Source organism: Callorhinchus milii, unplaced genomic scaffold, assembly GCF_018977255.1.
Source record: "Callorhinchus milii isolate IMCB2004 unplaced genomic scaffold, IMCB_Cmil_1.0 Scaffold28, whole genome shotgun sequence".
Classification (NCBI taxonomy): domain Eukaryota; kingdom Metazoa; phylum Chordata; class Chondrichthyes; order Chimaeriformes; family Callorhinchidae; genus Callorhinchus; species Callorhinchus milii.
The window spans coordinates 802,887-817,724 of record NW_024704769.1 but is presented as its reverse complement, the minus strand read 5'-3'; the positions used below and the strand labels follow the sequence as shown (position 1 = coordinate 817,724).

The window sequence follows — 14,838 nt, the reverse complement described above, 5'->3', positions numbered from 1 at the left end:
GGGGTAGGATGGGTGCTCATGGAATTTTCCATCAGAATTATTTCTCCTGGCTGCATATAATAATATAATAATAATAATCCTTGCATTTGATATAGTGCTTTTCACGTCGGGAGGACGTCCCAAAGCGCTTCACAGAATATACTGTAAAGTGAATTGACTGTATATTTGTGGGCGAACGCGGCAGCCAATTGCGCACAGCAATGTCCCACAAACAGTCGTAGATTGAAAATGACCAATTTATTATTGTTTTTTTTTGGGGGGGGGGTTTTGGAGGGATTATTATTAGGCTCTGTGTGGAGTAAGGAACCTTCCCAAGGTTTCGCCCTCTGCCTGGAATTGAACTCAGGTCTCTCACTTGCAAAGCGAGTGCTCTAACCACTGAGCCATACTGAGAACACGTTACAGACAGGAACTGAATAAAATTATCCACCCTGCCACCCAACATTTAGCAAGTCTTTCTATGTTTAACAAATGTTTAACAAGTGACCGGCCTGCTCCACGTCCCCCTCCCGACCCCCCGCCCCACCATCAGCGAGCAATCCTTCAGCCTCTCTGCCTTTGGAACTCCATCCCACAGTCCCTCCGCCTCGCTCCCTTCCTTGCCTCCTTCAAGGCATGTCTCAAGACCCTCCTCTTCAAGCACTCCTTCGGTCACCCTCCTCTCTCTGCCCTCCTCCCCTCCTAATCCCAACCCCCTGCTCGGGTCTAAATCCCCGACTGTCTAGCACCTTGGGACGTCTTCCTGAGGTAAAAGGCGCAAAACAAACATAATTTGTGTGTTGTTATGATTAACCTGGAAAAACTTTGGATCTAGCTCCCACAATTGTTTAATCTTACGCTTTCATCATGCCACATTCTAACATTATACAGGGCTTTATTGAGATTTCAGACATTTCTTTGGAAGATAAGACATAAAAATTTGCTAGGTGAGACCAAGGTCCATCCAGTTCATCTTCCACCATCCTGGCAGTCGCTTGACATGTCGTGTCCCAAACTATATACTGTATCCCCAGATATTATTTCCTAACAGAAATCGATCTCATTTGTTCTCAAAACAAACAACAGTTTCTGCTTCCACCGTCTGTCTCCCTCGGGAGCCTGTTCCATACGTTTACTTCTCACGCACTGAAGTAGTGTTTCCGCAGATTTGTTCTGAATTTACTCCCCTTCAATTGCAGCCGTGTCCTCTGGTTCTACTGCTCAGTATAAGATAAAACAGCTTATTGTGTACTACATTATCTAACCCCTTTAGAATCCTTAAGACAGTAATCAAATCGCCCTTTAAAGATTTGTGTGCGCGATTTGTGTTTTTCTTTTCAACATTTGTGAACAGTTCATTTCATCTGCGGAAATGATGGGAGATGCCTTGGAGCCGATGTGAGGCAGCCATGCTGAGAAATGAATCTTGTCTTTCCTTTGCTCCAGGAATGTGGGTGTGCCAGATTTGTCGGCCGCGGAAAAAGGGAAGAAAACTGTTACACAAGAGAGCGGTACAGATTAAACGACGCTACGTCACGTCAATAGGACACTCGAAAAACAGATTAAAGAAGAAGGCAGTGTAAGTATTTTGAAGGATAAAAGCAGCGATGTTTAAAGACTGCGCTCTTCGGTTTGTGCAGTGTGTGGCATGCCATGCGATTCCTGATCATGAGCACCAATGCCCTGCTTGTCGGCCTTCCCATTTCTTCCCTCCACAAGCTGCAGATCACCCAGAACTCTGAAGCTCGTGTCCTCTTCCTCACCAGGCTCCCTGACCCCCATCACCCCCACCCTCGCCAGCCCGGCTCCATTGGCTCCCCATCCCCAGGAGGATAAAGTTCAAACTCCTCGTCCTGGCCTTCAAAGCCCTCCATGGCCTCGCCCCCTCCTACCTCCTACCTCTGTGACCTGCTAACCTCATATCAAATTGTCCGCTCCCTCCGCTCAGCAGGTTCTGGCCTGCTCCAGGTCTCCCGCCCAACCTGCACCCTCTGCAACTCTATCCCACAGTCCTTTTGCCTCGCTACCTCCCTCGCCTCGTTCAAGGCATGTCTCAAGACCCTCCTCTTCGTCTTCCCGTTCAGTCACCCTATCCGCACCCTCCCTGCCCTCCACCCCTCCTGATCCCAATCCCCAGCTCAGGTACAAATTCCTGACTGTACAGCACTTTGGGACGTCCTCCTGACGTGAAAGGCGCTGTGTAAATGTAATGTGTTTTTGTGGTTGTTGGGTTGTTGACGAGATGCCCAGTGGTGATGCTGCTTTAAGTTATGGTTTTGCAATGATTACCAAACTATTCTCTATTACACAAGCACTGTCTGCTGGCTTTGATATCTGTAATGTGAGAACAGAAATGCCTCGCTTTCAGGTCTCCCTATTCACACCTGGGATTGGAAGCCACACGATCGCTCAGTGTGTCAGCAAAGCCTCTGTGATGAAAATCACATGCTGGTCCAAACATACGCAAGCACGCATCTGCTCCTGTACCCTGTCAAAGACAAATTACCACTCGAGCTTTGAGAATAAGCCAAACAAATCGACAAGGTTTGAAGGTTATATGTGAGCCTCAATTAGTAGAGCTATTGACCCTCAGCATCACAAGGTTACAGATTTCACATCCGGACCAGAATTTGAGATCACAATCTACGTTTACAGAGCAGAACTGTAGCAAAGTTGTTATTAAGAATAATAATCCTTATCATGTCTTCAAGACGTCTCAAACCACTTCAAAAAATAAAGTGAAGTGAATTGACTGTATATTTTGTGGCCGAAATATACAGTCTAATATTGGTTAGCTTACTCGCTTCACAAGCGAGAGGACCTGAGTTTGATTCCTGGTAGGGCGAAACCTTCGGCAGGTTTCCTTGCTCCTCACACCTCCCGAACCGGGTTGTTCGTCAAATGGTGGATCGCTTTCCGGAGGTAATAATACCTTCATAAATAATTTGTTAGCTCAATCCACCACTGTTTGTGGGACACTGCTGTGCGCAGTTTCACCCACAAAATACACAATCCACTTCACAATATATTCTGTGAAGTGCTTTGAGTCGTTTCAATAACATGATAAGACGCTATATCAATGCAAATATTCTGCTTTGTGGGATGTGCCATCCTTCAAATAAGCTGTAACACATTCTGCCTGCTCTTGTGGTTGTTAAACAGCCCAGGGCACTGTTTTGTAGGGCGTTTTCCTGGTGCCCTCCACACTGTCTCTCCTCAAATTAACCAAACATACTTGCTGTGTGTGGGACATTGTGCAGGTGCTAATGAACTGACATGTTTAGCAGCTTAACATTCATCAGTATCTCATGCTATAAAGTGCCTTGAGACCTTTACACATGAAATGGTCCTGTATCAAGTACAAGTGTTGTAATAATTGAAACATCTGCAGTTATTTATACCACAAACCAGATGTCAAATCTACGGTGGCATTTTTGGAGAGTGCAATAATTTGCATTTGTTTAATTGGCCTAGGAGCTTCAACCACCCGCCCCCAGCTACTGATAATAATCCTTCCATTTGATATAGCGCTTTAAGTGAATCAACTGTATATTTTGTGGATGAAATACAGCAACCGATTGCTCACAGCAGCAATGGTCGTGGATTGAGTGATCAAATTATTCTGATTTTTAAAAGTTTATTTATTGTTTTTATGGGATTCTTATCCCCGGAAAAGCGATCCGCCAATTGATTAACAACCGGGTTCCTACTTATTGCTAGGTAAACAGAGGCGTGTGTGTGTGGAGTAAAGCAACTTACCCAAAGTTTTGCCCTGCCCTCATTGAGACGTCTCGAAGACGTGATAAGGCACTATATCAAATGCAAGGATAATTGTTATGACAGTAACTTCCTGTGAACCGCTTAAAGATGTTTTTAAAATTGTTATCAAACGCAGGGATTATTATTATTGCTATTATTATTTCCTAAACAAAAGTCCTGCTAATTGTTTCTCTCTCCCTTCCTCCTACCAGCTCGAAAAATACTCCACCGTTCGACAAAGAGAGGCGATGTCCCGGGCGAGGCCGCAAGCGCAAAATCGCCGGTATGGCCGAGCACACCCAGAACACCCACAGCTCCGGTCTGAAAATGAACAAGAAAACCAAAGGGCTCATCGACGGCCTTAGCAAATTCTTCACCCCTTCTCCCGACGGGCGGAAGCCGCGAGGCGAAGCTCTGGACTTGGCCGAGCAATACCGGCTCAAGAAAAAGGGGCCACGGAAATCGAGCACTTCTGACGGCGGCATGTGGCCCGCAGGTAATGGCCACGCCTCGTCGAGGAGTCCCGTAGTGAAGCACTTAGTGCGCTCACCTTGCAGGCGAGAGATTCTGGGGTTCAATTCCCGGGCGGGTCAGGGTGAAACCTCAGGCGTATTTGCTTACTCTACACATACCGAAACACACACACACGCTCACCTCTGTTTACCTGGCAGCAAGTAGGAACCCGGTTGTTAGTCGATTGGCAGATATATTTTCTAGGGATAATTCCTCACTTAAAATAATTGTTTGGTCACGCAGACCACAGTCTGATTGTGTGACACTGCTGTGAGCAATTGGCCCACAAATACACAAGGCAATCCCCTCTACATTATATTATTCAAGGCACTTTGAGACGACTCAAAAACTTGGTAAGGTGCAATATCAAAACGCAAGGATTATTATTATTAATAACCCCTGTATGCTCAGTCCTATATAGGGTTTCATTGCACTAAGTTGCTGCTCAATTTGTTCGTAACTGACGCCCTATAATAATCCCACCAGATAATTGTGGGAATTGTCCTCTCATTGAAATGATACCCATTTTATTAAAGGAACCAACACCCCTAATATTTAATGCTCACAATCACTCTAGCAGAGTCAGAGTTATCTCCTTGTTTGTTACCTTGTCCCTTCTACATTTCATTTAACTGGACAATTGGCTGCCGTGTTTCGCCCACAAACTATACATCCATTTCACCCTACAGTGTATCCTGTAAAGCGCTTTCAGACGTCTCGAAGATGTGATAAGGCACTATATTAAATGCAAGGATTATTATTATAATCCTTCTGTTTGATATGGTGCCTTATCAAGTTGTCAAAACGTCTCAAAGGCTTCACAGAATTTTCTTTATGAGTGTGGTGACTTTTTATTTTGTAGGCAAGCGTGAAGGTACACAGTCTAACCTGCTGTCTTGTTCTAAATCTGTAGACAATCAGGACTCGTGGGGCTGCAAACGAGAAAGCGAAGACGATCAACTTCTGAGCAAAGATGTTGTGACCGAGAAAGACCTGGAACTATTTCAGCACGTTCAGGATCTAGCGCTGGAGGTGAGACACACTGTGCCAAATAACAACAACTTGCCCTTCAAGCTGGGCAGCGTCTCAGAGCGCTTAACCGTGGCGAACCTTACGCAGAGTAGGAGGGAGGAGGTGACCGTTAGCATGGTCGAAGAGGAATGTCTTCAGTTGTGATCTAAAAGAGGGGAAGGAGGGCATGAGGAGGGGAGATTGGAGGAGAGAGTTCCAAAGCACTATGTGGTCATTTCTTGGTGACATTCTGTTCAAACAACACTTTGTATCCGGGTATTTTTATCTGTTTCTTAGCGAGGATCAACTTTTCTAAGACTTGCAGCAAATTGAGATGCACTGAGATGATTAGGATGATCTTCTCCAGATAGTTTCTCACTTTGTACTGTGACACAAAATGGAAACACACCAGCTGATATCAAACAATGACTAGGAGGATTATATAAGGGTATCAACGACAAGAACTTGCACTTGTATAGCCACCCAGAGCGTTTGGCAGTGGCGGAGCACGACGCCGAGCTAGTGGGAGGGAGGAAGTGACCATAGGCACAGATCGAAGAGGAAGGTCTTTAGGCGTGAGCTGAAGATGGTGGAATGGAGGGCTCGAGGGACAAGCAGGAGGCCCGAGCCAGTCGAGTGGAGGCAGCAGGTTGTGGGTTGGGGGTGAGCAGGTCGGAGAAATAGGGAGGTTCCAGGGAGTGAAGGGATTTGAAAACAAGTGTTAGGAACTTGAAATCGATCAGTTCAACGGTAGAGAGCCAGTGGAGCCTGGCTAGAACAAGGATCAGCCATGATCTAATAGAATGATAGGACAGGTTCAAGATCCTGAATGGCCTACTCCTGTTCCTGGGTTCCGAGGAGAACTCAGACTAAGATTATTAAGCACAGAGGATTGATTTCTCTCCACACTCTTCACTGGAGAGAGGGCATGGTGTAATCGCACAAAACGTTTGACCCAATAGACTCGTACATCGGCACGCCGTGTATCACAGTCTCGCAATCCTATTAGGACAGAAATCTACTGACGTTACCACAAACGAGAGCATATTTTGAGATTTGGAGGAGAGTCGCTGCCTTTTGAAGTCTTGATATTAATTTACAGTTGAGCCTTTTAAACATAAATAGATCTTTGAGTTGACCTGGCGCCTCTGAAGAGAGGATTGCAGTAAGTGGAAAGTTCTGTGCTGTGGTCACAACTTGGGGGTTGGCTGTTAAAAGAAAGACCAGACAGATCTCGTTCAGTTGTAACTTGTGAGAATGACGGTAAAGAATTATTAGCAACAACAGCAACAAAATTACATGTGTAAAGCGCCTTCCACGTCAGGAGGACGTCCCAAGGCGCTGAACAGGCAGCTGGGGCTCGGGGTGGGGGAGGGTGGAGCGCAGGGGGGGAAGCAGGGAGATCAAAAGCACGGATGAAGAGGAGGATCTTGAGGTGGGTCTTGAAGGTGGCGAGGGAGATGTGCATATGTGTGTGTCAGAAACCACAGGCTCGCTTGGCAGACCACAGGGTGAATGTACAGTGCAGAAGTGAGAAGTTCACTCACATTAGCTCTACTTATTAGTTTGCTAGCTCATCTACTGTTGCAGGAACCCTGGCTCCACGTCCCTATATTGTAGAAAGTTTTTCATTTCACTTCTAGATTATCCTATGAGCTCCTGACCGACCTATTTATAATAACAACAACAATAATCTTCTAGCCGTCTCAAAGCGCTTCACAGGATACACTGTAAAGAGGCAAACAGGCGCGTGGAGTAAGGAAACGGCAAGGTGAGTGCTCTAACCACTAAACTATAGGACTCCACAATAATCCTTGCATTTGATACAATGCCTTAATTTTTGATTTGTCTTCTTCTCCCAACACTCAACCGACCCCTTGTTGTTGTCCACTTCAACCCGATTGTACAGTGATTATTTTGATTATTTATTATATTCAATATTTTTAAAATTATTATAGATTATTTTGATTCATTATTCATTCAATATTCATTCAGATCAATGTGAGACAACAGATTGATCTGGTCCTAGTCTACACTTGTCGAATGTGGAGTCCTGTAGTGTGTTGGTTAGAGCACTCACCTCGCAAGTGAGAAGACCTGGGTTTGATTCCCGGCAGGACAAGTTTCCTTACTCCACATGCCTCTGTTTACCTAGCAGTAAGTAGGAACCTGGTTGTTAGACAATTAGCGAATTGCTTTTCTGGGGGTAATAATCCCTTCAAAAATGTTTTGATAATTTGGTCACTCAATCCATGACTGTTAGTGGGAAACTGCTGTACGCAATCGGCTGCTGCGTTTCGCCCACAAAATATACAGTTAATTCACTTTACAGTATATTCTATGATGTGCTTTGAGACGTCTTGAAGATAAAGCGCTATATCAAATGGAAGGATTGTTATCAGTAGCTGGGGGCGGGTGGTTGAAGCTCCTAGGCCAATTAAACAAATACAAATTATTGCACTCTCCAAAAATGCCACCATAGATTTGACATCTGGTTTGTGGTATAAATAACTGCAGATGTTTCAATTATTACAACACTTGTACTTGATACAGGACCATTTCATGTGTAAAGGTCTCAGGAGGTTAAAAATGTAATTCTTATTGGGGATGAGACAGTCGGGAGGACTGATGCAGTTTTCTGTAGCCGTAGCAGGGAGACAAGAAGACTCTGTTGTCTTCCTGGGGCCAGGGTGAAGGATGTCACCGCCGGGCTGGAGATAAATTTGAGGCATGAGGGAGAGGATCCAATCATAATGGTACATATAGGGACCAATGATATTGGTAGGACCAGTAGGGACGAGTTAAGGAGCGAGTTCCGGGAATTGGGAATTAAACTAAGGAATAGAACTTCCAAAGTGATGATATCGGGACTGTTACCTGAGCCAGGAGCTAATTGGTACAGGCAAAAGAAGATCATGGATCTGAATGCCTGGCAAAAAGAGTGGTGCGGAGAGCAGGAATTCCAATTCATGGGCCACTGGCACGAGTATTGGGGAAGAGGCGAGCTTTTCCAAAGAAATGGGCTCCACCTAAATAGGGCTGGGACAAATGTCCTGGCTACGCGAATAAATAGGGAGGTAGAAAGGGCTTTAAACTACTAAGGGGGGGAAGGTAAAAACATAGTAAAGTATAGACCACCACAGTTAAACTTGAGATCAACAAAAGCAAGAGAGCAGATTAACAAGGGAGAAGAGCAAAGTGTGTCAAGCCGGGAAAGGAAGTACAGTGATAGAGTGCTGGTGAATAGGGTTAATAGCCGGAAGTCAGAATTAAGGGCACTATATCTGAATGCACGAAGCATTCGTAACAAGATAGATGAATTAGTTGCACAAATAGAGACAAACCGGTATGATCTAGTAGCCATCACCGAGACATGGTTACAGGGTGATCAGGGATGGGAACTGAATATTCCCGGCTACGTGGTATATAGGAAAGATAGGCGATGTGGTAAACGAGGAGGGGGAGTGGCCCTGCTAATAAAGGATGGGATAAAAACAGTAGAGAGGAAAGATTTTAAATCTGAAAAGCAAGATGTAGAGTCAGTATGGGTAGAGATACGTAACTTCAAGGGGCAGAAAACTATAGTGGGAGTAGTTTATAGACCCCCAAACAGTGGTCAAAGTATCGCTCAAGGTATAAATCAAGAGATTAGTGGAGCATGTAGCAAAGGAAAGACACTAATTGTGGGTGATTTTAACCTGCACATAGACTGGGACAACCAAATTGGGAAAGGTAACATAGAAGAGGAGTTTATAGAATGTATTAGAGATAATTTTCTAGATCAATATGCTGAGGAGCCGACCAGGGAACAAGCCATATTAGACCTTGTTTTGTGTAATGAAACAGGGCTGATCAGCAAACTGGAACTTAAGGCTCCTCTCGGGCAAAGCGATCATAATATGATGGAATTTAGCGTTAAGTTAGAGAGGGAAGTAGTTAAGTCTGAAGCAAAAGTCTTCAATTTAAATCGAGCCAACTTTGCTGGTATGAGAGAGGATTTAGCCAGAATAAACTGGGAGACTAAACTTAAAGATTTGACGGTAGACCAGCAATGGCAGACATTCAAGGAGATAGTGCAAAATTCCCAACGAGCACATATTCCTTTGAGGAATAAGAATGCCATGGGAAAGGTGGTGCAGCCATGGCTAACTAGAGCAGTTAGGGAAAGTATCAAATCAAAAGAAAAAGCCTATAAAACAGCGAAGATGAGTAGTAAACCCGAGGATTGGGAGAACTTTAGGGAACAACAGAGGAGGACCAAAAAATTGATCAAGAGGGAGAAAATAGATTACGAGGGCAAACTAGCAAAGAACATAAAAACAGACTCCAAGAGTTTTTACAAATATATAAAGAGGAAAAGGCTAGCGAGGGTGAATGTGGGTCCATTACAGGCAGAGACCGGAGGAATTATAATAGGGGACAAAGACATGGCAGAGTCATTAAACAAGTATTTTTCTACAGTCTTCACCGTAGAAGACACTGGAAACATACCAAAAATAGAGGACCAAGAAGACAATGTTAGCGAGCAACTTAGGGAGATTAACATTAGTAAAGAGATGGTTCTAGGTAAATTGTCGGGTCTTAAAACCGATAAATCCCCTGGACCGGATGGCCTGCATCCGAGAGTTTTAAAGGAGGTGGCTACTGAGATAGTGGATGGCATGTCTATAATCTTCCAAAAGTCTGTGGATACTGGAAAAGTTCCCATTGATTGGAAGATTGCAAACGTAACTCCACTATTTAAGAAGGGTGGGAGAGAAAATAGGGAAAACTATAGACCAGTTAGTTTGACGTCAGTTGTAGGGAAAATTCTTGAGTCCTTAATAAAAGACGTAGTTATGGGATACCTGGAAGACCATAAAAAGATTAGGCAGAGTCAACATGGCTTTACAAAAGGGAAGTCATGCTTGACTAACCTTTTAGAATTTTTTGAGGATGTATCCAGCAGGTTGGATAAGGGGGAACCAGTAGATGTGGTATATTTGGATTTTAGGAAGGCATTTGACAAGGTGCCACACAAAAGGCTGTTACTCAAGATCAAGGCCCACGGGATTAATGGGAAAATATTAACATGGATAGAAGAGTGGCTATCGGGTAGAAAGCAGAGAGTAGTGATAAACGGATCATTCTCGAATTGGCAGGAGATGTAACTAGTGGAGTGCCACAAGGATCAGTGCTTGGGCCTCAGCTATTTACCATTTACATCAATGATCTGGACGAGGACATTGAATGTAATGTGTCTAAATTCGCGGATGATACTAAACTCGGTAGCAGAGTGAGCTCTCAGGATGATGCAAAAAGATTGCAACGGGATATAGATAGGCGCGGGGAGTGGGCAAGTAGGTGGCAGATGGAATTCAATGTTAGCAAGTGTGAAATTATTCAGCTCGTAGCAAGAATAAAAGAACAGATTATTTTCTGGAAGGGGAGAAGTTAGATAGTGTTAGTATTCAAAGGGATTTGGGTGTCCTTGTACACCAGTCCCAAAAAGTTAGTTTGCAGGTGCAGCAGCAACTAAGAAGGCGAACGGCAGTTAGCGTTCATTGCAAAAGGTTTAGAATACAAGAGTAGGGAAGTCTTGCTGCAACTGTATAGGGCTTTGGTGAGACCGCACCGAGAGTATTGTGTGCAGTTTTGGTCTCCTTATTTAAAAAAGGACATACTTGCCCGAGAGGGGGTGCAGCGTAGATTCACTCGGTTAGTTCCTGGGATGAGGGGACTGACCTATGAGGAGAGGCTGAATAAACTCGGGCTGTATTCTCTAGAGTACAGAATTAGGGGAGATCTTATTGAAACATATAAGATTCTTAAAGGGCTGATAAAGTAGACACTGAGGGTCTGTTTCCCCGGTGGGAGAATCTATAACCAGGGGTCACAGTCTTAAAATTAAGGGTCAGCCTTTTAGAACAGAGTTGAGGAAACATTTCTTCACTCAGAGGGTAGTGAACTTATGGAATTCACTACCCCAGAAGGCTGTAGATGCTCAGTCCTTGAACATTTTCAAGGCTGAGACTGATAGATTCTTGAAAAATAGAGGGATTAGGGGATATGGGGATAGGGCGGGTAATCAGAGTTAGGTGAGAAGATCAGCCATGATCTTATTGAATGGCGGAGCACAGGCACGAAGGGCCGAATAGCCGACTCCTGCTCCTAATTCTTATGTTCTTATGTTCTTAAGGCACTTTATAGCATGAGATACTGATGAATGTTAAGCTGCTAAACACGTCAGCTCATCAGCACCTGCACAATGTCCCACACACAGCAAGGATGTTTGGTTAATTTGAGGAGAGACAGTGTGGAGGGCACCAGGAAAACTCCTGCAAAACAGTGCCCTGGGCTGTTTAACAACCACAAGAACAGGCAGAAGGTGTTAATTGAAGGATTATAAGCAGTTATAATAATAATTTTGATAATTTGGTCACTCAATCCACTAGTGTTTGTGGGGATGTTGCTGTGGGCAATTGGCTGCCGCAATTTCGCCCACAAAATATAGTCACTACACTTTACAGTATCTTCTGTGAAGCGCTTTGGGACGTCTCGAAGACGTGATAAGGCGCTGTGTCAATTGCGAGGATTGTTGTTATTATTACGTTACAAAAAAGGGGAAACCTCTGACTGACTTTCCAAAGGGGTGGTTGTGAGTTTGGTGGAGGTCAGTAATGTGGTGGGTCTCAGTGCAATCAAGCAGGAAACTACACTGCACTAGGCTTCAGGAGCAGCCAAACAGGAACTGGAGTTTGGCTTCAAAATCTACGTGTTGTGGAGACGTTCCGGCTTCTTGGCTGTAGGGAAGCTTTCTCATGATTACTCCGTCCTTTTAGTGCAATGCTTGAGCGGAGGCAAGTGTCTGTGTGTGCAGCGACAGCATTGTGCGCAAGGAGTTCTCTCTGCCAGCAATCCCCGCAGCATAAGCAATCTCATCTGTTGTTTGCTGTGGCCACTTCCAAAAGGAGTTAGGGAGGGTCGTGCTAGTCAGTGGCCGGTCACCTTGACACTAGAAGATACAATTTTTTTTATTGACTTGAGAACAGTTGTGTTTTCTTGCCTTTTTTTACTCTGTGAATCAGGGCGAAACGTTTGGCAGATCGCTTTTCCGGGGTAATAACCCCTTCAAAATAAACAAACAAATAAATAAGGTCACTCAATCCACGACTGTTTGTGGGACGCTGCTGTGCGCAATTGGCTGCCGCCTTTGGCCCACAACATATACAGTCAATTCACTTTACAGTATATTCTGTGAAGCTATTTGAGATGTCTTGGAGACGTGATAGGGCGCTGTATCAAATGTATGGATTATTATTATTATTGATTCCACTTTTTAGCTCTTTCTTTATGTCCCTTAACATTTGTACCTAAGAATTTGCTTGATGAATGAAGACCAAGGTCCATCTAGTTCTCATTCCATTGTTCTGGCAGTCGCTTGCAAATGTCATGTCCCAAACTATACATATATCCACAAAATAATAATAATTCTGGCATTTGATACAGCGCCTCATCACATCTTCGAAACGTCTCAAAGCGCTTTATAGAATAAGAATAAAGTGAATTGACTATATATTTTGTGGGCAAAACGCAACAGTCAATTACGCACAGCAGTGTCCCACAAGCATCCATGGATCGAGTGACCAAATTTTTTTAATGAACAAAATATTATTATCTAAAAGAGATCATCTCTAATTTGTACAGCTCCTGTGATTTTTTTTTCAGTTCCCTTTTAAACGATTCTGTTGATCCAGCCTCAACAGCCAGTTGCGGTAATAATTTCAAGACCCAACCAGCTTTCTGAGTGAAGTAATCCCCGTTGCATTTCTCAAGTGCGGTTTCTGGGTATGGAGAGGGTAGGAGAGTTGACCAATATCTAGGAATAGGGGGAGGCCATTCAGCACCTCGAGCCTGTTCCACCATTCTATATGATCATGGTTGTCGATACCTCAACTGCAATTGCCTGCCTTTGCCCCAATATCCCTCGATACCCAGACCTAACGAACATCTATCTTCCTCAGTTATCTCAGTCCAAACTACAGATACTCGCTGTGTGTCCTGGAATTACTTTGGAATTTGGGGAGCGGAAAATGTGTGCGTGTGTGTGTTCCGAGGGTGGGGGTGGTAGGGGGTGGGGGGGTGGGGGACGGAGGCTGGGTTGCGAAAGTGTGTTGAATGTTGACCCATTTTAACTTGGCAAACACTGACTGCCCCTGTGTTCTCTGACACACACAGGCCGGCGATGTTGTGTGCAGGCAAACTCGTTGCACAGAAACTGGAATAAACAAAATTCTTTGGGTCCTCCAAGGATTAAGGCAGGCTGCCAGTATTGTTCTGTGTGTGAATGGTGTTTTCTGCTCCTTTGAAATGAGATGCCTGGCACAGGTCACGTGAGCAAAGCGTAGCAGCTGCTGAAACACTTCAGTGCCCAGAGGGTTAAACCACAGTTCAGCTGCAGATGAGCTGATAGTACGAATCTCTCTCCCCCACCCCCCACCCCCCCCACCTCTCTCTCTCTCTCTCTCTCTTGTGTTCTTTTGCCTCCCGCATCAAGCTGACTGCAAGCGCTTGCTCTGCTCACTGGGTTTCTGTGTGAGTGCGAGTGTGAGTGCCCCCACCCCACCCATTGCTTTGACGTTACGAGACCCCTTGTCCGTTTCTCTTCCCCTCAACTGCCATGTGTAAGCAGTTGTCCTGGAGCCGAATGCCAGCGTTCCCACTCGCAATCCAGCTGGAGGAGAGGCGTGAGCCCGACGGGAGAGCTCTGCTGGGCCGTGCGGCTGCGCAGGTGGATGAGATGCTTTCTGTTTATCGAGGAGAGTACAAGCTGGCTGAGGCGGTCACTGTAAACAAGCTGCAGGTGTACCTGCGCGCGCAAGCGACGTTAGGAGAGCGCAACACAGTTGATTTGATTACCTTAACAGATTCTTATGTTCTTATGGAATATATATATAGTTTGGGACATGACATGTCAAGCGACTGCCTGGATGGTGGAAGGGGAACTGGATGGACCTAGCAAATTCTTATGTTCTTATCTTTCATTTTTCTCTTGGTATAACTTAATTGAAGTTGCTTGAGTTGTGTTTTAAACCAGTGGTTTTAAAGCTCGTGGACTGATCAAATTATATTTCTTCAGTGATTTAGCTTGTGCGTGTGTGTGTGTGTGTGAGAGAGAGAGAGTGTGTGAGAAGGTTTGTGTGAGAGTGTGTGAGAGAGTGTGTGTGGGAGAGAGTGTGTGTGGTAGAGAGAGTGTGGGAGGGAGTGTGAGAGTGTGTGCAAGAGAGTGTGTGGGAGAGAGTGTGAGAGTGGGTGTGTGAGAGAGTGTGTGAGTGTGTAAGAGAGTGAGTGTGTGTGTGAGAGAGTGTGTGAGTGAGTGTGTGCAAGAGAGTGAGAGGGAGTGTGTAAGAGAGTGAGTGTGTGTGAGAGTGTGTGAATGAGAGTGTGTGCGGGAGAGTGTGTGAGAGAGTGTGAGAGTGTCTGTTTGTGAGTGCGTGTGAGAGAGTCTGTGTGGGAGAGTGTGAGAGAGCGTGTGAGAGTATGTGCAAGAGAGTGTGTGGGAGCGAGTGTGTGAGAGTGAGTGTGTGTGTGAGAGAG

The 14,838-nt window shown here is 44.9% G+C and overlaps 1 protein-coding gene across 1 annotated transcript in view; it reads left to right on the top strand.

Annotated features, from left to right (window-relative positions):
- Positions 1–14,838, top strand: part of kat6a (K(lysine) acetyltransferase 6A) — a 112,056-nt gene that overhangs the window by 50,583 nt on the left and 46,635 nt on the right. The window contains exons 6-8 of the mRNA XM_042344563.1: positions 1,426–1,558; positions 3,951–4,234; positions 5,165–5,283. Of these exons, the coding sequence (XP_042200497.1) occupies positions 1,426–1,558; positions 3,951–4,234; positions 5,165–5,283 (536 nt within the window). The remainder of the gene's footprint in view (positions 1–1,425; positions 1,559–3,950; positions 4,235–5,164; positions 5,284–14,838) is intronic.